The sequence below is a fragment of the Hippopotamus amphibius genome, chromosome 5 (assembly GCF_030028045.1).
Source record: "Hippopotamus amphibius kiboko isolate mHipAmp2 chromosome 5, mHipAmp2.hap2, whole genome shotgun sequence".
Taxonomy (NCBI): Eukaryota; Metazoa; Chordata; class Mammalia; order Artiodactyla; family Hippopotamidae; genus Hippopotamus; species Hippopotamus amphibius.
Window position 1 is genome coordinate 83,275,035 of NC_080190.1, and position 25,144 is coordinate 83,300,178.

The 25,144-nt window shown below is 36.5% G+C and overlaps 1 protein-coding gene across 7 annotated transcripts in view; it reads right to left on the reverse strand.

Annotated features, from left to right (window-relative positions):
- Positions 1-3,015: 3,015 nt before the first annotated feature.
- ARID4B (AT-rich interaction domain 4B) overlaps positions 3,016-25,144 on the reverse strand; it is a 131,794-nt gene continuing 109,665 nt past the window's right edge. For 4 of the 7 annotated variants that reach the window (XM_057735546.1, XM_057735549.1, XM_057735548.1 and 1 more), the window contains 6 exons: positions 21,995-22,193; positions 15,897-17,111; positions 12,731-12,844; positions 10,332-10,547; positions 9,267-9,413; positions 3,016-4,786 (listed from right to left, as the gene is read on the reverse strand). In XM_057735546.1, the coding sequence (XP_057591529.1) occupies positions 4,659-4,786; positions 9,267-9,413; positions 10,332-10,547; positions 12,731-12,844; positions 15,897-17,111; positions 21,995-22,193 (2,019 nt within the window). In that variant the 3' untranslated portion in view covers positions 3,016-4,658. Of the gene's footprint in view, positions 4,787-9,266; positions 9,414-10,331; positions 10,548-11,916; positions 12,073-12,730; positions 12,845-15,384; positions 15,500-15,896; positions 17,112-21,994; positions 22,194-25,144 lie in introns of those variants that run through there. The other 3 variants (XM_057735550.1, XM_057735551.1, XM_057735552.1) reach the window with 3 other exon arrangements.

Below are 25,144 nucleotides of genomic sequence, written 5' to 3' on the forward strand. Positions count from 1 at the left end.
TGAAGAGTAGCCCCCCGCTCGCTGCAACTAGAGAAAGACCGTGTGCATAAACGAAGACCCAACACAGACAATAAATAAATAAATAAATTTTTATATATATATAAAAAGAATCAGCCAGGCTGGGAATGGGGTGTCAATTCAAGCAGAGGGAAAACACTTGCGAAAACCCCTGCGTTGTTGGAAGAGGAAGGAGGGAGGTTTGTCAGGAAATGAGGTTACAGGGACGTATGTCACACGGTGTTAACTGGTGAATCGGTTGAAGGACACACAGGACTCCTTTGTGAGCCTCTTGCAACTTTTCTGAAATTTGACATTATTTCAAAATAATCACAGATCGCAGCACTAATCTGCTCTGCGCTATTCTTCCAAGAAAATGGGCTCCTTGGCTCTCAAAACTATGCTGCTTTCTCGGCCTACCTTCCCAAAGCCTGCTTTTTTCCACCACCTTGTTATTCCTTCACCTTTTGTCATTCCTTCTTATTCTTGTTATTCCTTCCCGCCCCGGAACCCCCCCCCCCACAATCGCCCCCCTCTTTACCTCTCATTTTCACCTGCAAAACTGTACCTATCCTTCAAGGCCCAGCTCACTTAGGAAAATTTCTCTGCTACTTACAACAGAGATCTTATTCAGATTGTATTCTGCATCATTCAACATACCTAGTGAATATGTGGTAAATTGACTTTTAAGTAATAAAAAATAAATATTAGATTATCATTAGATAAATAATTGAATCAGTAGCTTTGGTGATAAAATTGCACTTGACTTTGAATTCTTGAGAACAGACTTGCTATTTTTGGAGAGCTGCTTAACAAGTCACTGGGAATATATGCGACCATTTTTAGAGTCCACATCAGATAATGTTGTAGGAAAACAATATTCAACTGCTTGGCCCTGGTTTTCATTCCTAAGTCCCTTATCTTGGCTTCCTGTAATTGTGACCTTGAGGTATCTCACAAAGATAAGAAAAACTGAACTGTCCATATTTGCAACTCAAGCATCTCCATCTATCCTATACCATCCAATGAAAGATACACTGATTTTTCTTTCAGAATGTCTTCCAATCAGATTCCTTCCTCACTCTCCCTACCATTATTCGAAGAACCACTTCCTCTCTGAAACACCGCAAGCTCATTGAATCTGGCCTTTCTCCACTCTAGCCTACGCATCCCATTTCCAGATGAATCTCAGTTAAATGCTAATTTAAGGTTTGCATCTCCTCTATGTCACCATCGCATCAGTCATCACATTTCTTGTGTGCGCATACACTGCCCTCTTTAAACTCTAATGCACGTGTCTTCCCTGCCCATACAATTTAGTGCTTAATTTTGTGGTCTCATATTACCTCCACAACTAAACCATAAAACTATTCCTCCGGGGGATTTATATCTTATACATACAAAACCCATCGTATGATATTAGACAAAATCCCTAAATAGCAGGTTAAAATTAGACAAAAGGAGGAGAAATGGACTCACAAAGAATGAAACACATACTTCTAGAGGAAAATGGCAAATAAAAACGAATCTGTGGTTGGAGATAGTTAAAAAAGGCTTCCCACTGTTCTTAAGAACTGTTTTACAACCATTTAGAGATCACTAATCCCTTTGAAGAGTTCCTTAAACTTATAAGAGCTCTTTTCATTAAAGAAAAATACATTTTGTAAAAAATGTTCTGGGTTTCATGAAATCTCCTTCAGCTTCCCCAACCTTCCCAAGTTACTAAAATTAACAAGACCTCACCCTCAGGTTATTTCAGGAGGAAACAAAAGGTTTTGGAGAACGTTGTAAAAAAAATACCACCTTAATTTTATCAGAGATTGTAAACTAGTTTGATAAAATGTAGTTTAGGGGACCAGGGAAAGATTTAAGTCAAATTCTAGTAATGCCATGAAACTCTCAAACTCTCCAGAGAAGCTGGGAGGAAGGTAGAAATAGGCAGAAAAGTCCAAGGGTATAAACCTCAACTCCAACAAAGCTTGGAATTATCCTCTGTTAGAGGACTGTTTCTGTAACACAAGTAGGAGATATTGGGAGTTCCTTGAAAAACAGGGTTACGTGATCAGGTAAGCCTAAAAACAGTAGGTAAAAGGAAAAAACTTCTTAAAAACAATTTCTCAAAAGTTTTTAATATGCTAACACTCAAGCTCTAAGAAGGGAATGTGCTATATATAGCATTTCCAAAATATGTCTGATAATAAATTTCCAGAGCATTTCCAGGGACCAGTATTCTAGGACCTCATTTTGCGAAGCACTGTTCTATAGATTTTAAAACTCATTCCTTAAATGTTAAACTGATTTCTGTGAAAATAAATAAAGGGTCATCACAAAGGTGTGTCAAAAATACACATTTGGGCTTTTTAGACCTTAAAAAAGTTTCTTTCCTGTTTTAAAGAAACAATTTTCTCTTGGTGGGATGTTCATTAAATGGGGCAAAAAACCGAGTTATTGATTTTAAAGGTTTGGAGTAATGCAGTGGTTCTCAGCCCAGATTAAGTATTAAAATCACTGGCCACCTCTAAAAAAAAGGCCAACATCCAGGTACCATCCCAGACCAATTAAATATGACTTTTTGAGGGTGGAGCCTAAGTACTATTGTTTTAACAATGCCCAGATGATTCCAAAGTGTAACAAGGGTACAGTGCGCTAAAAAGTGTAAGAGAGCCACAAAGGTCCAATTACATTAAAAGACCAAAAAAAATAAAATAAAGGAAAAAAAAGCCACTAATAATGGTTTCAAGTGTTAAAGGAAAAAAAAAATTTGATTTTCTTCTTCAGACAAACCTCCAAAGTCATAAGTATTCATGTTCGGACTCAAGCTCAATAGTGTATGCAAAGACATAAGAATGCCTAATAAATCCTATACATAAATCTGATTAATGGACTTTTAATCCCTATAGGCACAATATTACCTTTTTTGTATGTCAATTTACTCTTTCTGATAATACATGCTACAGATATATATGTTTCATTCAGGCATCATATACAGAAATGAACTAAAATTACTTAATCTTTTAGAAACAAAATCAAGGATTCACAAACTATGGCATTTTATTTCAGAGCCTTTGCTTACATTTGTACAATATATTACATAATTCTTCATTGTTTGCAGATCCTAATATATACTTTATAGCTTTTATTCTATAAGCTTTTCTTCAATGTTTTGCTGTCAACAAATCTTTACAGTCCTGTACAAATTTGAATAACTTGAAACCATTTTCAACAAAATTAGTTACTGTAAGCACACACTACAAGACTGAAAATGCTTTTCTTAGAAAAGTTGAATGTAAAGGATTCTGACACGTTAGCATCTACAACAAAACGCTTCGAAATTCTCACGTCGTATTGCCAGAAAACAAATAAAACATGCCAGCTCCATCCAAAAAAAGTACACAGAACTACAATTAAAACAGTAAAACAGTCTGTACAGTAAAGTACTATGTATTAACAGTGCCAGGTATTAAATAGCCTGAATGAACACGTCCGCAATATACAAATGTCTTACAAAGGTGTAGAATTAAATACAAGTGCCAAACAGAACAGAGATTGGAATCATACAACATAAAGTCAACACAAGTGAAAACAATTCTGCGTTCGTTTTGGATTTTATACAAGGCATTTAATTTGTATAGGCCTACCACCCCAATTAGCTATTTATACTTAAAATAACAACCATCCTTTTGAGACAGTTCATAGCAACAGCCTTGAACCATACTAATAAAGTTTACTTGTTCCTGAAGTCCTCTTGTTGTAGCTCATAATAAAATAAGCAATACAAATGAATTATCTGTATTTAAGGAAAAAGAAACATTTACAAGAAAACACAAAAATATAACTGTTATAATTCATTATGAATAAATATACACTTTGAACTGGCTAAGTACAATCTTTATACATTGTTTAAGATTTAATACAGTTTATTAGCCATTTTCTTTTTTCACACAATGTATTATATCAAAATTAAAAAAAAATACTGATTTATAGAAAAATGGCAAAGTACAGTAGTTCCATTCCAATTTGAAGGGGCATGAAAAGCCACTACAAGACCTTTTAGCCTAATTCAAACCTGTAAACATGTTCAGTCTTTTTTAAAGAGAATCTTTAATATTTGGTTATCAGGACTGGTGTCTAATATCCTGTTAACTGCAGGTTTTGAATTTATTACATGTGCTTGACTTATACAATTAAAGCCACCCTAAGGTGACTTGCTTTAAAAAACAATTAGCTTGTACAAATGAAAATAGGTTCATATTTTTTCATAAATAAATGGAAAAATATCAAATGTTCCAGCTTTAACAAAATACAAGGGAATACATATACAGTAAGTTATCTTAACATGTTCTGGCCACCCAATGACTACGCTTACTGTATTGTCTCTACAGGCAGTGAAAAGCCTCCATTCGCCACAGTGGAAGGCCTTCAAGTTACCAGACACACAATTCCCAGACAAGTTGGAAACAATTATTGCTTGAGGAAAAGCAGTTCATTGTACTTTTTCTTCATAAAAAAAGTGCACTTAAGTGCCAAGTCAGCTTGTCAAGAAACAATTTTTAAATATAAAATAGTGCTTGTCTGATTTTTTTTTGTGCCACTGTGCAGTATAAAAAAAGACGTGGCCCTCAACAGCCATTAAGTGCAAAGTGCTTTAGCAAGTCCTGCTGTCACCTGCACTCAACTGACATTCCATTCTGTGACGTGCTGGACATTGACGGTTCAGCTAACGTTAACATAACAGCAGCCGTAATGGAGCTGGATGAAGGTGAAGATGATGACGAGGATGTAGCAGCACCTAAGGGAAAGGGAAACCAACAGCTTAATAACATGCATATGCAACAGCAGAAAGAAGTAAAACTCTAGTCCTTTAAACTAAAATTCTGCTGTATTCTTCAAAACCACTTTGCTTGCTACGAGACCAGTCAATTCTTACAAGATCATAACATAAAGAAAGGAAAACCTAGTGCATCTCAAGTAACGAGAGACTACCAAACTATGGGAAAAGTAACAACAAAGGACGGACCAGCGAACGCTCCTTCGCTAATCAAAGAGGAAAATAAACCGTGTTCTCTGTCTACAGGACATGGAAATAAAACAGAAGACAGACTTTCTGTAATAAAACATGAAACAAATTCAAGAACATCTTTGAATTCAATAGGAAAAATCTGTAATCTATGCCCCAAACCTCCCCCCTCCACCACCACCACTTTGTTTCCTGTATCTTTCTACTTCTGGAGTTCCTTATGAAATTACATGGTGATGAGAATGGAAGGCTAATTGCTTCTTAAAGTTGGGGAAAAATTACTACTACTACACATCACATCACAAGTGCTGCATTTTCCTCCACTTCGTTTACAAAAGCAAATGACACATTAGTTATTTTCTTCAAAGAAATTCTCTGATTGCTGTAAATCAGTGTTTGAAAACTTATTTTTTAAGGAATACATGCACAAGGTAAAAGAAATCACTCAGTGCTGGGAAAAGCCAATCTCCCTCTCATCCAGGACCCTCGTAACCCTCCAAATCCCCCTCCCCACTGTTACCAGCTGCTTCACAATCTTTAAAACTCCAAAACAGGGACTGGCAAATTACTGCCCCAGGGCCAAATATGGCCTGCCTGTTTTTGTTAAGAAAATTTTATTGGCACACAGCTATGCCCATTTGTTTACATCTTGCCTAAGGCAGATTTCATACCTACAATGAGAGGGTCAAGTAGTTCTAAAGAGACTACAAGGTCCACAAAGCCCAAAATATTTACTATCTGTCTCTAGAGAAAATCACTGCAACTCTGGTTCTAGAGGAATTTTTCCGTAGAATCTAGAGATATGATATGCACATTTAAAATGAAAACACTAGTAACTTCACTTTTAAAACTACAAGTGGAAGCACAGTATAGAGTCTGACTCTTGGTTTTTACACTTAACAACCTATCTGAGAATCAGTTCCTCCCATCAGGAAGCACACAGGAGGCTCCTAGATAGGTTCCTCCACAAGAGGGCAGACAGCAGTATCAAGCAGTATCAGCAGTATTTCATCTTGCAGAACTGAAAACCACAGCCACAGAAAGATAGAGAAAATGAAAAAGCAGAGGACTTTGTACCAGATTGAAGGGACAGGATAAAGCCCCAGAAAAACAACTAAATGAAGAGGAGATAGGCACCCTTACAGAAAAAGAATTCAGAATAATGATAGTGAAGATGATCCAGGACTTTGAAAAAAGACTGGATGCAAAGAAGGAAAAGTTTACCAAAGACCTAGAAGAATTAAAGAACAAACAAACAGAGATATGCAACACAATAATTGAAATGAAAAATACACTAGAAGGAACCAACAGCAGATTAACGGAGGCAGAAGGGCGAATAAGTGACCTGGAAGACAGAATGGTGATCATCACTGATGTGGAAAAGAATAAGGAAAAAAGAATGAAAAGAACTGAAGACAGCCTAAGAGACCTCTGGGACAATGTTAAACACGCCAACATTCGCATCATGGGGGTCCCAGAAAGAGACGAGAGAGAGGAAGGACCCGAGAAAATATTGGAAGAGATTATAGTTGAAAACTTCCCTACCATGGGAAAGGAAATAGCTACCCAAGTCCAGGAAGCACAGAGAGTCCCAGGCAGGATAAACCCAAGGAGAAACACACCAAGACATATAGTAATCAAGCTGACAAAAATTAAAGACAGAGAAATGTTATTAAAAGCAACAAGGGAAAAACAACAAATAACATACAAGGGAACTCCCATAAGGGTAACAGCTGATTTCTCAGCAGAAACTCTGCAAGCCAGAAGGGAGTGGCACGATATATTTCAAGTGATGAAAGGGAAGAACCTACAACCAAGAATACTCTACCCAGCAAGGATCTCATTCAGATTCGACGGAGAAATCAAAAGCTTTCCAGACAAGCAACAGCTAAGAGAATTCAGCACCACCAAACCAGCCCTAAAACAAATGCTAAAGGAACTTCTCTAAGCGGGAAACATAAGAGAAGAAAAGGACCTACAGAAACAACAACAAAACAATTAAGAAAATGGTAATAGGAACATACATATCAATAATTACCTTGAATGTAAATGGACTAAATGCTCCAACCAAAAGACACAGGCTGGCTGAATGGATACAAAAACAAGACCCATATATATGCTGTCTACAAGAGACCCACTTCAGACCTAGGCACACATACAGACGGGAAGTGAGGGGATGGAAAAAGATATTCCATGCAAATGAAAATCAAAAGAAAGCTGGAGTAGCAATATTCATATCAGATAAAATAGACTTTAAAATAAAAAATGTTACAAGAGACAAGAAAGGATATTACATAAAGATCAAGGGATCCATCCAAGAAGAGGAGATAATTATAAATACATATGCACCCAATACAGGAGCACCTCAATACATAAGGCAAATGCTAACAACTATGAAAGAGGAAATGCAAGGCAGAAATAGAGACACAGATGTAGAGAACAAACACACGGACACCAAGTGGGGAAAGCAGGGAGGGTTGGGGGGGAATGAATTGGGAGATTGGGATACCAAACTGTACACTCTAAATATATGCTGTTTATTGTCTGTTAACTGTATCTCAATAAAAGTTCTTAAAAAAAAAAAAAAAAAAGACTGTGGGTTCAAGTCTCAATCTGGGTTTTGGCTGGGTTCCAGTCCTATCAGTTCAATCCCACATAATTTCTAAAAAAAAAAAAACAACCTATCTGAGGAGATGATTTCTTATCAGTACATATATAGATTTACCTCTTTTTCTTTTCAAAGCTGAATAGTGTTCCACTGTATTTATAAATTGTAACTAATTTAACTCCTAGTCTTGTTACCAACATCAAATGAATACTTTAAGCATCATAAGTAAAAATTTAAATGTCTACTTATTTTTCATCAATGCAATATATTATTGGAGAATACAATTTAATGATTTCTATCTGCTATTATAAATACTACCATAACAAACTTCTTTGTGACCACATATTCTTCCTTGGGACCTATTCTTAGAACTAAAAGTAGCTGGTTCTCTAAACACACAGTTTCCCAAGATAATTGTGCCGATGATACTGGCTACCTCGTTTTATTGTGCTTTGCTTTACTATACTTCAGAGACTTTTTTTTTTTTTCTTCAAATTGAAGGTTTGTAGCAACCCTGCATTCAGCAACTCTATCAGTACCATTTTTTTCCAACAGTATTTGCTTACTTTGCGTCCCTGTGTCACATTTTGGTAATTCTCACAATATTTCAAACTTTTTCCTTACTATTATACTTGTTATGGTGATCTGTGAGCACTGAGCTCTGATGTTACTATCATAATTGCTTTGGGATGCCATGAACCATGCCCACCTAAGACAGTGAACTTATGTGACTGCTGAAATGACAAGAAAGGATTTAGAATATTACATAAACTTAGTTAATGGAGCAGCTGTAGGGGTTGAGAGCACTGACTCCAACTTTGAAAGAAGTTCTATTGTGGGTAAAATGCTTTCAAACAGCATTGCAGGGAAATCGTTTATGAAATGAAGAGTCAATTGATATAGCAAACTTTACTGTTGTCATATTGTAAGAAATTGCCACAGCCACCCCAACCTTCAACAACCACCACCCACCAACATCAAGGCAAAGACCCTCCACCAGAAAGATCACAATGAAGGCTCAAATGATGGTTAGCATTTTTTAGCAATAAAGTATTTCTAACTGAGGTGCATTTTTTTTTTTCCAACATGATGCTACTGCACATTTAGACTACGGTACAGTGCAAACATAACTTTCATATGCACTGGGAAACCAAAAAATTCATGTGACTCTATTGTGATATCTACTTTACTGTGGTAGTCTGGAAAAGAACCGCAACATCTCCAAGGCAGGCCTGAGCTTTGTTTCGGCAGCCCCAGCAGACTAAGACAACCCCCTTCCCTGAGTTAACCTCTCTCACTTCCTCTGATCATTCGGGTCTCAATGAAAATGGCCCAGCCATTTGTAATCTAACGCAACCCACCCAATCACTGCCTTAACACTGCTCTAGTCTCTTCACAGTGCTTTTCATTATCTGAAATGCTTTTAGTTTTTTGGGGAAAGCAGACTGTAAGCTCTGGGAAAAGTGAACATTACAGTTGGAGACAACTGTTTCTTTAGATAAAATTTTCCATTTTATAGATGAAGAGAATAAGCCAGAGGGATTAGAGAACTTGCCTGGAGATACACAGACACAACTCCTATGAGCCCTACTGCAGAGTTGCAAACTGCTTTATGTTTATGTAAAGGAAGGGAAAAACACTTACTTTCTCTCTCTTTCTTCTTTAAACGCTTTCTCCTCCGATCAATGGAAGCTACTTCAGATTTTAATGACAGATAATGTTTTCTGATTTCTTGCAGTTTTTCTTGAAGAATTGTGATACGCTCAGCACTTGTCATATTTTCCAGGTCCGCTGTGAATTTAAAACTTTCATTAATATGCATTTGTGAACAAAATTTTAATATGTAAGAGACAGAACATATAATGTGGCTGTAGAATGAGGCCAAGACAGATACACTAAAAATAAGGCTTGGAAATATTTGTTTGTCTAAGACTGTTTTCTTCTAGCCTAGAACAATGCTCAGCACTAACACGTGCACAGTGTCTTTTGAATGAGTGACTGCAGAATTAAAGATCTTATGACCCAAACACAGATGTTAAAAATTCCACATTCACACACACACACACACTCCCACATTCATGTACAGTGTCACCACAGTGTATCACTGATTTGCATATTTTTTTAATGTTAGGACTGTGGATAAATTTTTGTCTTTTGTCCTCTTTTTGTTCTTTTTTAGATTTCTTTATAAGTATGCATGACTTTTAAGTCGGAGGAAAATTTTCAAATGCTCTAAAGCAATTTTCAATCTCCTAAGAATATTTCCCTGTGTGAGAAACTCTGGGATAGTCTCTTTTTAAAAACAAAAATTTTAATGCATATTTCTCATCTAACCAAAAGTATGAAGAGTAGTATAACAGAGCCACATATACCCCTCACCCAGCTCCAGTGATTAGTAATTCATGGCAAATTCTGTCTCGTTTATACCCCCATCCACTCCCCACACCCAACACCAGATTTTTTAAAGAAAATTTCTGACATATCAGAAATATCTAATCACATATCATAAAGCTGGTATGTGACTCAAATGCCTAAAATTTATTTTAGCAATTTTTTATTCAAATCAAAATCCAAATAAGGTTTCTACACTGCAATGAATGGTTATGTTTCTAAGTTTGGTTACAGCCACTTTTCCAGAATTACTAGCATCAAGAATCACTAGGATGAAGTTTCCACTGCTTAACTGCTGATTTAATGTATGTCACTTACACATCTGAAAACTCCATTTGTAAACTTTGGGTAATCGATTACTGTGTTCCTTGAGGTCAGGATCCTTATCACCGTTCTTTCCACACTTTCCTGGAGACTGGGTCCTAGCAGGAGACTTGGCACCATGAGACTTCACTCCAGTGGAAACTGATTTGACGGGCTGAGCCTTAGCTACACCTTCACCAGCGGAAAGCTCTTCACTATCGCTACTATTTGCTGAAAAAAAAATAAAAAGAAAAGCATTAGTAAATACGAAAGTAACAAGAGGATTTGTAACAGATTTTAGTGGACCATTTAAAATTAACCATTTGAGTTTATTGCTACCATGAACAACTTGCTTTACAGACCCTGCCTAAAAACCTGGAAAATGACCGAGTATGAACACAGCAGTACCTCAGTTAAGGAGAACAAAAACAAAAGCTCTTCTTACCTGAATTGCCAATAACGTTTTTAAAAAACACTCAAACTAATCTTTCATTATACCTGGTAGACTATCAAATATACAGTAGTTATATAAATGGCTTTTAACTCTATTACGTTGATATATATTAAGTAGAATACAGCATCTTTTAAAATGACTCATAATGGAAACTTAATTTTCATATTTTAAATTGTGTACAGATTTGTGTACACGTGACACTTTCCTACTCCTTCAGCCACAAACAGTGATGCACAATCATCATATTTAGTAAAGAATTCTTCAGGAATAAACTCTCAACTCTAATACACACAATGATTTAAGAAACTCCTACATCATAGCTTGTTGACTAAAATAAACCATCACTTCTACCCTGGTAAATATATTCAGTAATTTATGAAAAATTCAAAAGTCTATGTAATAATTATGTTACATCTGCTGCTGCTGATTAAAGCCTCAGTACTAGAATGGAAATGCTTCACACCTTCACAGGTGAATAGGCGATGGGATTGATATTTCCATAAATTACCTCTTTCTGGATACAAAGCATTATTGTAGATTCTGTAAGAGTTAATTCACTTTACTAAATTATTCTCAGAGAACTGTTTCTTCATTCTGATTTACCAAGATGTAAACCCAATAATTAAATGGAAGAATATATGGTCAACTGCTATATCTCTAAATTATATGAATATGTTAATAACTTGTTGAAGATGAGCCCTCTTAGAGAATTTAAAAGTCTTGAAGATAAAAACATCATAGTGTAATAAAAAAACATTCTGAATATTCTGTCAGTTACTCGAAATAAGTGATCAATTTGGCATCAAATTTATTGATTTTCATTTATCGATTCTTCATTTAACAACAGCTACCAAAAAAAAAAGTATAGTTAAGCTCTAAAAGCCTGAAAAGTGTTCCAGATAGGAAAGACACATAACAACTCCTCCCACTGTGGTATTTTGGGAATAAAGAAACTCCACCACTCTTTCATATATATCTTAAAAGAATCCCTTCCCAGTCCCCCCACTGCTGCTCTGGAACCCCTGGCAACTCCTAGCTAAGCCACCCAAGGCTTGGCCCCACTCTGATGCAGTGGTCTGCCTCAGCTTGGCTTTCATGGCCTTGCTGAACACAGCCGCCCGGGGCCCCGAAGGATGCCATATTCACCGCCTGGAAGTCATATGGGCTCAGCAGAACCTCGGGGAGCTGGCCGCATAACCCTTTTCTGCACTGAAGTGCAGCCAAGCCGGCCGATAGCAAAGGTCAGGCAGTGGAGGTGGCAGGAGTCTCCTGGAAGAGCAGCAGGAGGTCAGTGTGGGGCACCTGAAAAAAAATTCTTTACATATTTTCTGCTTCTTACTTTTGTCTACAAAAGAGAGATAAAATGTGCAGCTCTCAGGAGAAATACAGTATATATATTCCTGTAGGTTGATAAACAGAATCATTGCTTAAAGCCATTAGTTAGAACATATTTAACCAAAGTATTCTTATAGCTGCCCTTGGATACATCACTTAGGATACCCAAGATAAAGGTAGTACACTGTAGTTACTGGAATACAGCTCTAAAGCTGTCCTGATTGTTCTCTTCTAGGCTGATTTTGCCTAGAAGAATTACAAAGCAATCAATTTCATTGTAATAAAACCATTATATAATTCAAGCATTTCATAATATGTAATACATATAATGGCAAAAGAACTGCATAGAACTCATGAAGATGCTGTTTGTATTATATTGGCTATTATTTTTTAAAAGATTACCTGATCACTCATTAGCAATCATTACCACTGCTGAATAATAAATTGCTCGATCCTAGAATTTACCCAGGATCAACAGACTTCTGTGTGACTGGGAGGCAGGGCGAGGAGCAGAGACAAAATCAAAATATTAACTATCCCATATCCTGAATACCCTTTTTTTAATGGGGAAAAAATATATCCACCACCATCTTTATATTTAAAAAATTAGAGACTTTACACTTACTGCCTTTGCCCTTCTTTTTGTTGTTTACCACTGTTGCTTTATGGCTTCGTTTCTGCTTTTTTGATGAACTTCCTCCTCCCTGAGCTTCCTTCACTCTTTTCTGACCTGTACAGGCTTTGATGAGAAAGAAATTATTAAGTAACACAAAATAAAATCAAGCTTGCCCCAGGTATAAACTAATTCCACATTTTAGAATAGATGAATTCTGAAACTAAACATTCTTCATAAGATTTATAAATTATCATAGAAATTACTAAAATTTTAAAAATAAATTGTCACTAAGGAGTTGAATTATTACACATAATAAAATTAAGAGTTTTTTAAAAAGCAGATAAAGTATGCACAGCCTTCTAGAAAAATCAGACATAAACTGAATATAGTTCTCAATATAGTACTGGGAGTTCATAAATCTAGTAATTCAAAAACAGGTATATGGACTTCCCTGGTGGCACAGTGGTTAAGAATCTGCCTGCCAATGCAGGGGACACGGGTTTGATCCCCTGGCCGGGAAGATCCCACATGCTTCAGAGCAACTAAGCTTGTGGGCCACGACTACTGAGCCTGCGCTCTAGAGCCCGGCAGCTACTACCACTGAGCCCACATGCTGCAACTACTGACGCCTGCACGCCTAAAGCCCATGCTCCACAAGCAAATAGCAGCCCCGGCCTGCCACAACTAGAGAAAGCCCAAGCGCAGCAACAAAGACCCAGTGCAGCCAAAGATTTAAAAAAACAATAAAACAAAAAACAGATATATGTTGAAAATAAAAGCTGCAATTTGTTAAAATTCAATAAAACCAAAATATTAAGATTTAATTACAGGTTAAAATATTAATTATATATACTATAATCTTATTAATGAAATTTTAATGATATAATATTAATGGAATAAATTTTAGTAGTAATTCACACTTAATTATATTAACAAATTATAAAAACAATTTTATTATAAATTTATAACAACAATAACTTAGCTCCCAGGGCGATGGTTAACACATACACCATTTACAAATCCAGCATAGTATTTAGTTCTAAGAAATGTTTCATCTTCTTGGTAGGAAGTTATTCTAAAATATTATAAATGTCTCCCTTTCTTCAAGGACTAGCCCAAGTCCTACCTTTCCCGATGCCCAAGCTTCAATGATTAACTGCTACTCCAAACTAGTTTCTCAACTACTAATCTGATTCTCAGCATCTGCTGTGTTTCTATATCTCCCTAATTATACCTACTATTTCTCAGACTATACAGTAATCTTCTTCCTGACATTAATAAAGTCTTATCTCTATTCAGTTCCAATGTCAAATACAATAATGACACAATATAATTAATACTATGATAAAATTATGCCATATTTGTTTTAAAAAGTTTCTTAGTCTTGTTACAATAGTAAAATCAACCATGAGTACACAAGACATGGCTTTGTGGGTAAAAAATGGAACAGGCTATGAGATGTTTTGTTTGCAACTTCTTAGTTTTCTTTTTTTATGGGTTACACCTAACTGATAACTTTTCCTAATGCTCTTTTAATATAACAAAGTGAAACATAAAGAAAGTGATTTGGATATCACCTATATTAAAGTGCAGAATCTTAAAAATAATTGCCAGGTTTCTCTCTAAGACTAATTCTGAATCTTTCAGCTACAAGAAATAAAAAGCTTACTGTAGTCTAAACTAGAAGGCAATCCTAAATCTAAATTGTAAAATTTACATTTTTACTCTTATTTTTTGTGTGTGTGGCCACGTTGTGCGGCATGCAGGATCTTAGTTCCCCAACCAGGGATCGAACCCGTGCCCCACGCAGGGGAAGTGTGGAGTCTTAACCACTGGTCCACCAGGGAACTCCCTTATATTTTTACTTTTAAAATAAAGTGAATTCTCCAATATCAGCAGACAAATTTACTAAAAGGAGCCATATGAAATAGGTGCTTAAGAATTTATTTTTAAAGAGATATAAACTCTAAAAAATACTGTAATATGCTCTGATTACATATTACATTAGCACAGACATTGGTCCCTCAGTTTGGAAGCTATCCTACTTATGCCTGGATAATTCAGTTCCATAAGATAGTACAGCACACAAACATAACCCAGTAGCTATGTGTGTGAATGTAAAAAACAACAAAGAACATCGAAATTTATTGCAACTATGTTTTTTACTTAATATTTACATTTTTTTTAACGTTTTAAGTTAAGATTTCTGTGATAATGTTATGTCAATTATATCTCAAGGAAACTAGAAAAAGGAAAAAAAGGAAAAAAAAGAGCTGTGTGAGAAAACTTGGAATTAACTAATTTGGTCTAGATCATATCTAAGTTTGGCTAAAAACCTGAAGTTAGCATAATAAAATCTGGTACGTTACATAAAATACATACCCTAGTGCTCTATCTTTATACTGGAAAAGTGTGCTTCAAAGCCAAGTGTCAGCCTAGAGGATACTGATCTAAACACACCTGGATGAAGTGGTTTATAAGAAAAATGACAACAGAAGTATCGCCATGGCACCGTCAAAATGGCACTAATGCTTTTGGAAACTACTGATTTCAACTTCCCAGAAAATCAAAAAAGTACTACTGCAGGCTATTAACATAGACACTGGTCCTTCAATTTGGAAGCTATGCATTGGAGAAAGCATCAAATTCCTTTACAAACTCACACAAAGTTAGTCAGGCTTGCAAATCAGTTTGACACGGTTGTCTGAGGAAAGCAGTGCCTGGAGAGTTGGTTGCTCCAAACCCCTATACACAGTATTTGGTTAAGGGTGGAGGGGTCTGTCAATAAATCAAAATGTTTGTGAGAAACTGCACATGACAACTGCAAAAACAATGTTACAGAAATATATTTAAGCTGCTCATGCCATATAGCCAACCAGTGTATCGTGAGTTTCCAAACAGGTATGGATTTGGGCCTGCGTGCAGTTTCTAGCGTGTGTCTGGTCCACTGTGAAACGTCACAGGCGGCGGAAACACAGGACATTCAATTCTTCTCAGGCTTTTAAATACATTCCACACTTCCTTACACAAATTACCCTTCAAATTCCCATTTTTACCATGTTCATACAAGTACTCCACGTAAACACCTCCCATGGTAACGAGAGATGCTATGAGACCACTGGAACTGTGAGGGTGGGGGATCCTAAAATAAGGCAACGGAGACTTATGGCCTCACCTTTCTCCGGATGCTCTGCCTCAGGCTGATTGCTGCTGCTGGAGCTCACGCTGGTGTCGAAGCCCGCGGGCGAGCTGTTCCCTTCTGACTGCAGATCTTGGAGCTCCCCGGCCACACTGTCCACTTCGATTGTGCTGTCGGTCTCACTCTTGATACTGTGCACTTCTTCCTGGTTTGGGGCCAGCGGCTCTGATACTGTCACAGAAGACGGCTGCCGACTGGCCTCCGTCACGGTGACCGAGGAAGGCGATTCGGGTGTCGTGGGAGGGGTATTGAGCACTGAGTTGCTGCCACTACTTGGAAATTCTGATTTTTTGTCACTGACCTCCACCGGCTTTTCCTCAGCGGGTTTGCCGTCGGCACTGGCCGGCGGTGGGGCAGCCAGCTCGGCCCCTGGTGAGCAGCTCTCCTCCTCGGCCACGGTCTGCAGCGACCCTTCCGCCGGCCCCTCCTCTGGGGCAGGATGGGGTGGGGAGGCTGCAGCCTCAGTGTCAGAGTCTGAGAAAAGCTCCTTCAGCGTTTTTTTAGGCCACTGTCCCTGAATACTTGACCAGACGTCTTTCCGATCTTTAGCTCTGCTGTTCTGAAGTCTTTCATCAGAGTTATTTAGAAGTTTTATCCTTTTTTCAGCAACTTCTGAAAATCCTGGATAGAAACCAGTTGTCCGCAGAGACTTCCTTTTTTCCTCTAAACCGTTGTATTTCTTAGTTGGTGTCATCTTTGCTTTTGATTTCTCTTCCTCATCTTCATCTGAAGAGCTGTTGCTACTGTTTTCTATGCAAAGGGATTCTTTGTTCTTGGCCTTCTCTTCCTTTTTGCCAGGTGATCCGGCTTTTGAGCACTCCTCGGTACTGCAATACCTTCTCTTACCACGTTTTACCGGTGGCTTTGAAGATTTATCTGAGGTGTCCTTCTTGACATCCTTTCTCTTTTTTGTGACTTCATCTTCTTCTTCATAATCAGTATCTTCGGATAATCCTTCTAGATCTTTTCTCAATCTTTCTGGAGATTTCGACACGGGTTTGGCTATTACCAAATCTGCATGGACTTTGTTTTCTTCCAGCAAAGATGAACTGTTCTGTTCTTCTTTTGAAACAAGATCATTTCTGACGTGGGTCAAATGATCAATTTTAGATTCTTCTTTGCCATTGTTATCTAAGTCTTGAACACCTGTCTCATCTTCTTGCTCACTGTCTTCAGCAGAACTTTCAGAAGCTAGAAAAGAAAGAAAAAACAATGAGTATGATCAGAACAGTAGCAATGTCTTCTCTGTGCCAGCTAATAGAAACATGCATTAGCGCCTGTTTATAACCACCCCAGGTTGCTAGGTTTTATCCTCATTTTACAAGTGAGGAAACTGAGCTTCAGAGAGTGAAGACATTCACCCAATGATGGAAATGTTCTATATCATGACTATAGTGGTGATTACACTACTGTACACTTTTGCCAAAACTCATCAAATTGTAAACATAAAAGTCATGACTTTTGTTTGTCTATTATACCTCAATAAGGCTGATTATAAAAAAGAAAGAATCTTCTCCAAATTTATGAGCAGAAAATAGTGGAGTTAGGACGCAGTTCCAGGTTGTTCTAACTCCAAAGTCTATGTTTCTATAAAAGTGTAGTCTTCACTTTCAATGTAGCAACGATCATTCAAAGATTTTGTGAACAATGTATTTCCACCATAGATGCTTTAAAGAATAACACAATTAACTTAAGTAACTTAGACCTTATATAAACATATCTACAGAATTTATTTCTTAAATGTTCATTTTAGTAAATAAATTCAATTAAGTATAAAAAATAATAGCTTTTATTATGATTTTAATATAACATTTATTAAGAAACTGTTACATGCAAGGTACTTTGAAATGCTTTGCACAGGTCATCTCACTCAATCTCACAATAATCCTATGAGTGTCTGTTATCAGCCTCATCTTATAGTTCAGAAAACTAGGATTTAGAGAGGCTAAGTAAACCACCTCAAAGAGCTAAAATAAGTCAAGATCAAATCTAAATCTAAGTTACTGGACTCCAGAATCTAGAATATTAACTATACTACACCCTGAGAAATGCATGTATGTTCTTTAGCTAAGTTTGTTAAAAGTAAAAAATAACTGATACAATTAAGATGGTTAAAAACATTTAATCTTTACGTGTTCCTAAATAACTGAATTTTTTAAATTATTCACGTGATACATGTACACGGTTAAAACAAATTCAGACTCATAAAAAAACACCAAAAGCTCCTTTCTTCCCTCCCAAGCCTCCAAAATCTTATAACTATCTTCTCTAATAGTTACTATCATTATCTCTTAATAATATGCCATTTGCTGAAATATATTAAGCAGTGAGGATTTTCTCTCTAATTATTATCTCTACTCCTTTCTGTTATACTTTCTATTCAAGGTGGGTGTTGGGAAAGCTGGACAGCTGCATGTACATCAATGAAGTTTAGAACACACCCTCACACCATACACAAAAATAAACTCAAAATGGCTTAAAGACTTAAGTGTAAGACATGACACCATAAAACTCCTAGAAGAGAACACAGGCAAAACATCCTCTGACATAAATCATACCGATGTTTCCCTGAGTTCGTCTCCCAAGGCAATAGAAGTAAAAGCAAAAATAAGCAAATGGAATGTAATCAAACTTACAAGCTTTTGCACAGCAAAGGAAATCATAAACAAAATGAAAAGACAACCTATGGACTGGGAGAATATATTTGCAAACAATGCAACCAACAAGGGCTTAATTTCCAAAATATACAAATAGCTCATACAACTCAATAACAAAAAAAACAAAACAAAACAAAAAACAACCCAACTGAAAAATGGGCAGAAGACCAAAACAGACATTTCTCCAAAAAAGACATATAGATGGCCATTAGGCACCCAAAAATATGCTCAACACATCACTAACTATTAGAGAAATGCAAATCAAAACTACAATGAGGTACCACCTCACACCAGTCAGAATGGCCATCATTAAAAAGTGTACAAATAACAAATGCTGGGGAGGGTGTGGGAAAAACAGAACCCTCCTACACTGTTAGTAGGAATGTAAATTGGTGCAGCCACTATGGAAAATAGTATGGAGTTCCCTTAAAAAAACTAAAAACACAGTTGCCATATGATCCAGAAATTCTACTCCTAGGAATATATCCGGAGAAAACTATAATTTGAAAAGATACATGCACTCCAATGCTCACAGCAGCACTATTTACAATAGCCAAGACATGTAAGCAACCTAAATGTTCACTGACAGATGAATGGATAAAGAAGATGTGGTACATGCATACAATGGAATACTACTCAGCCATAAAAAAAGGAATGAAATAATGTCATTTGCAGCAACACAGATAGACCTAGGGATTATCATACTAAGCAAGATAAGTCAGAAAGAGAAAGAGAAATACCGTATATATCACTTACATGTAGAATCTAAAATATTACACAAATAAACTTATTTATAAAACAAAAACAGACTCACAGACATAGAAAACAAACTAGGGGAAAGGGGATGGGAGGATAGGTTAGGAGTTAGGGATTAGTAGATACAAACCACTATATATAAATTAAACAACAAGATCCAGTATAGCACAGGGAACTATATTCAAAATCCTGTAATAAACCATAATGGAAAAAGAGTATGAAAAAGAATATGTATACATATGTATAACTGAACCACTTTGCTGTGCACTGGAAACTAACACAACATTGTAAATCAACTAACTAATTAAAAAAAAAAAAGAAGAAAATCAGAAATGTAAGATATTGCACCCATTATACAAGAACAGAATTGTACAAAGCATGCAGAAAACAAAGAGTTCTTGAAAACTGAAAACATTACAGCTGTCAATAGGGATTATAGAAGTAAATTAAATAGTAAAAGGATTAAAAGATAAAATTGAGAAAATTTCTAAGAAATTAGAAGAAAAAGACAGAATAAATAATACGTCCCTGCCAAAGGATAAGTATATTAGAGTATACTGCAGAAGGTTCAATATTAATATAACGGCAGGTCAGAGAGAGAGGTTGGGGGGGGCGGGGGGGGGGAGAGGGCAGCGGGGGAGAAAACAATAAAATGCAGAGGAAGAAATCAACAAAATGATTCAAGAAAACTATCCAGAACAGAAAGACATAAGTTTGTAGAATGAAACAGCTTAGCCAGCACACACCACAGTGGATGAAAACACATCCACACAAGGTATAATTTCTGTGAAATTTTAGGACATTAGAAACAAAGATTCAAGATTCCAGAGAAAGGGAAAGGCAAAAAAACAAGCAATAAAACAAGTCACATACAAAGAATCAGGAACTAGAAGAGCTCTGACCTTCACAGAAATAACACTGTAAGCAAAAAAACAGTTGAACAATGCCAATAACATAATTAAGGAAAAATGTCCAACCCCACTAAACCATGAATAAAGATATTTTCAGATCTGGGCAGCCTCTAAAAATTTATCTTCTCTCTTATTCACTTGTTCTTAAAATTTACTAGAGAATATGCTCCACCACAATGAGTATACCAAAGAAGGTTAAAAAAAAAAAAAAATCAGATACCCAAAACAAAGAAATTCTAGGGACTACTTTGAAGAGAGCTCTTAAAAGCTCCCAGGAAGAGAAGTGAGCACCAGATGTAGAAGGAAACCAGTCCAGACCAGTGCAGTGTGATTTCCAAAGGAAGTCATATGGAGCGCCGTCATCACCAAGACGCCTCCTGCCGTCAACTACAATCTTTCTATGTATTTCAGCTTTTTTCAACCATTTGGGGATGAAACTCCAGCTCTCCCCTCAATGTCTTATGTGCCATCACCTGGATCAGATAATGACATCATTTTACCCGGCAGAAACATTCTGACCTAGGGATGTATTTGGGAAGTCTCGAATAGGAAAATACAGAGCACCTTACTACTCCCACCGAGCATCTTCCTTCTGGTTGTCCACTGAGACTACATCAGATATTCTTACGTGGTGAGCCCCGGCGCTTCCCAGAACGCCCTGCCCTCACAGCCTTGCCCCACTGAATTCCCTTAGAGATGCTTCTGTAGATGCACAGAGAAGCTGAGTATGACCTAGAGACTATTCAGATAACACTCTCAGGGAGCCTTCATCTAAGTGGAAATACCGCCTTTTTTTACACAGCATGGTTTATGCTTGCCACAGTTTTTAAAAAACTAAATAATATCCTCTTTAGGACTATATACAGACTTAATACAATTCCAAAGAAAAATGGAAGAATGATTAAGTCAGAATATTAATTACTTTTCAAGGAGACATAATTAAGTAAATACTACTTGTTCGCCACGGTGGTAGACATACAGTATTCATATCATTTTTCTTTAATATATATACTTTTCCATACGCTGTATATATATATCTGTTAGAAAATTATGAAAAATGAACTTTAGAATATTTAGACATTTACAAATAATAAATATAAATATCCCTCTGAAATAAGAGACAAAAAACAATTTCCATTACATTCAAAATCAATACAAATCCAAACTGTCTTAAGACATAAGAAACGTAAAGTGTTTTTATGGAGATACATTCTTTTACTTCCTTTGATAGATCAGATTCTCTCTTTCCCTGCCAGTCAGATTTACAAAAATCTTCCCCTCCAGTACTCATCACTTTTATTATATTAGTTAGACTTCATTTTGCCTTAAGTATTAAGCAATAACGACATAATAAGAGAGATCATTATAAACATAACCAAGATAAGCAAAGTTTGGTATTCTTCATAAAAAGTTCAGTATAATTTTATAGTCTGATACTGCAGAACACAAGCTGTGCTTTTACATGGCACCAGAAAGGGTGGTAGCTGAAAAAAACACAGTAATAGTTCTAGAGGCTGCATATTAAATTTTAACTAAAATCTAATGGTGCCCTCAGATCTACTAATAACAGAAATATTTCCAAGCGGCTGATTTTATTTCAAGTAATAACACAGTCAACAAAATTCTGTCAATTAAAAAAGGGAATTTGATAATGTCACTGAATTACCTTCATAGAATTTGATTTATAAAAATTAAAACAAAAAAAAATTAAAGAAACACCTGCATGCAACAGGATGCTTGTTATGTTTACCTTGAAGTCCATTAAGGATAGAAGTGATTTCTATGGATTTAATATGAGCTGTATCAGAGTTTTTGGCATCAGTAAGATCCAACTTGGATACCATCTCAGGAGATGAATTTGTCTGAAATGGTGGTTTTGACAAGCGCCGAAGTTTACAGTTTTTAGGAGAACACTTTTCATCTTTGTCTTTTTCTTTGTCTAATTTATTCTAGGTTAAGAAAAAAATATATATCCCATGTTAGTCATAATTTATGAGGCATTTATTGGTAACAATGTTAAAACTCATTTTTAACTCAAAGTTATAGACTATATTATTAAAAACTGTAAAAAGAATATAAAAAGTCCCACAAAACAGTCAGAGACGTTTTTTCAAAGTTATTTAACAAATAATACAGGATGAGAAATAAGCTTTTGTCATATTCATATTTTAATAGTGCAAATAAAATTAGCAATCAGGCAATTAAGACTAGCAAACCTCCATACTGCTAATAATTGGTATTACAAATTCTGTAAACATTAAATCACAATAGGCTTCAATATTCATTTAAAAAAAAGGAAACGCAATTTCAACCTGGTAGTTCTAAGACCCGTAAGAGTATCCATATAAAATGAGGGTTGGGAATGACAAAATATCAAGTATCTTTATTCGGTTGACAGCTAGGAGTCATTCTTCAAAAAATGACTTGCTGTAAAGTCAAGTCAGCGGGCAACCTCCCCTGTATCATTGATGAATTAATGTTTCACGAAAAAATGAGAAATTTTCTCAAATTCGCTATTTACAAATAGATGAGCAGAGGTTAATATATTTCCTGGAAACCGTTTTTTAAATTTGTTTTAAAAATAATTTATAGGAAAAATGATTTAGACAAGCTTCTAAATGATAGTGCAGAGGATGATGCAGAAGTAAACAGTGCTGAAGTTCTGTTGTATGGTTAGAATATAGAACACGAGTGGCTATTTTCAAAGTTCTCCCAGAGATGGTACTCATTAGTATCATTCTGGATACACAGAAGTTACTCTCTTCAGGGTACTGGTTTTCTAAGTGTGGATCCTGGCCCAGCAACATTAGCATCTTCTGGGAACTTGTTAGAAGTGGTAACTCCTCGAAACAGACTCAGATCTAATGAATCAGCAACGCTGGGGATGGAACCAAGCGATCTGAGGTTTACAAGTTCTTCAGGTGACTGTGACACATGCACAGTGTGAGATCCACTGGCTTAGAGCACCGGGGCTGAATTCTCCGGATGCACTGAGAAGGCTTATGTGTAGGCAGACTACCAAAACCTCTCAATGATTAGTGCTGTTCTCATTCTCCTATTCTTGCCAGTCTTTTCATCACTTTATATCAGAGATCACAATATGCCATGCATTCTGAAGGCAGAAATAGTCTACCTCATGCAAAGTTCAAATATGGCTTTGGACGGCTGTAGAAGACAGCCTTGAAAATAGTGGTTCGCGCAGTCAGATGAGATTGAGTGATGGGTATACGATATAAAGTATTTTCTAGGAAGCTTTTTCAAAATTCACATGCCTCTTCCCTGTGCCAAGAATTTTAAATGCCTGGGAGGGGCCAAGAACTAAACTGAGAACTAAATAAATATGTAGAAAAAATTCCCCCAACAATATTCTAATATTGCTTCTCCTACCCCTACCCTATTCTCTACCTGAGAAATACTACTTCTAAAACAGTGTAGGGAAACTGGCTTTTTAGTGTCACACACACAACTCTTCTAGTAGCTAAGAACGATGCTAAATACAGCATGACTTTCACACTTTGTAATAAAGACCAAGAGTGCCCTGAGTTGCAGCTACTGAGTTGCTATACCAAAACTTTAAAAATATGGACCCAATTTCACAGTAAGAAAAGAATAATCACTTTAGGGGAAAACTTTCAGTATTTAGGGCCACCAGGGTATCATTTAGTCAGAAAGTAAATAGCTCCTCACTTTTAATATGAAAATTGAATTTAGGAGAACTATTAAACACTTCAACTATATATACCATTCAAAGTATTAAAAAGCCATTAAAAAGATAAAAAATATTCTAAAACCTAGTTAATGGTCTACTTTCTAATAAAACATTAAGAAGATTTAGTCTAGACTGAAAGTAAACTGGATTTTCTGCTGTTAAAATTCTGTGTAGAATTCTTAATGAAATAAGAAAAGGTCAAACATTATAGTAAGAGCCACCTAGAGACCCTCTGGCCTCACTGATATCTCGCCTGGGGAAGCACAGTTTCTAAGACCTTCCCCCACCCCCACCCCCCCCCGAGTATACTTTAAAGGGCTGGAGGAGGCAACGTTGCTGCTCACCTCCCGTGAGCTCTGCTCACGCACGACTTTCAAAAGGACCGCTCATCTCGCTTCGTTGTCTGGCCCTGACCTTCCAGAAGCAGCAGTTTCCAAAGCAAAAGGGGCAGGAGTTTACTGGGAATGGGCCACAGAGCCCTATTTTGCTTGGATCTGACCTTTTTCTTTTTTAGAAATGTAACCATCAGCATTACAGTGGAATAGCTTAAGAGAAAGAAGAGCATTACTATGCTTTTATAAACATTTCCAGTAATTTTCAGACCTTAATAAAAGCCAGTTCTATTGTAAAAAAAAAAAAAAAGATTTAGTCTAAAATAAGTAAGTAATTCTGTCATACCTAAAAGTAATATTAATTTCCATACAAGCTCATTAACATATTTCCCACGGTATCTATGTAGAATTTACCTAACAAGGTCTTGTGAACACATTCTAAGGCACTACCTATATAGTCAGAGAAAGATGAAGACAAAAAGATGAGCTGCAGATAAGCTCTCCTCTGCCTTCAAGACACCTCCTTCTCTGCCTCTGAATGGTTTACAGCTATTACAGTCACCCAGCCTCCCAGCAACACTACTCAATGGCGCCTAGCTGGAGACCAGAGGTGCAGGAAATAGTTGAAATGGGTAAGTGAAACCTGACTGAGTGGACTTATATACAATGTTGGAACTGAAAAAACCTCAAAGATCATTTAGTAGTGTTTTCAAAATGTCTTTCCATAAGCTGACAATATTAATTGTACCCAAATCTAGCACTGAATAAATTTGCTATTTCAAGAGAGTATTTCCAACTCTATTAACACTAATGCAAACATACTTAATACTCATTTTGGAGGCAAAATTCCTTAATTAAG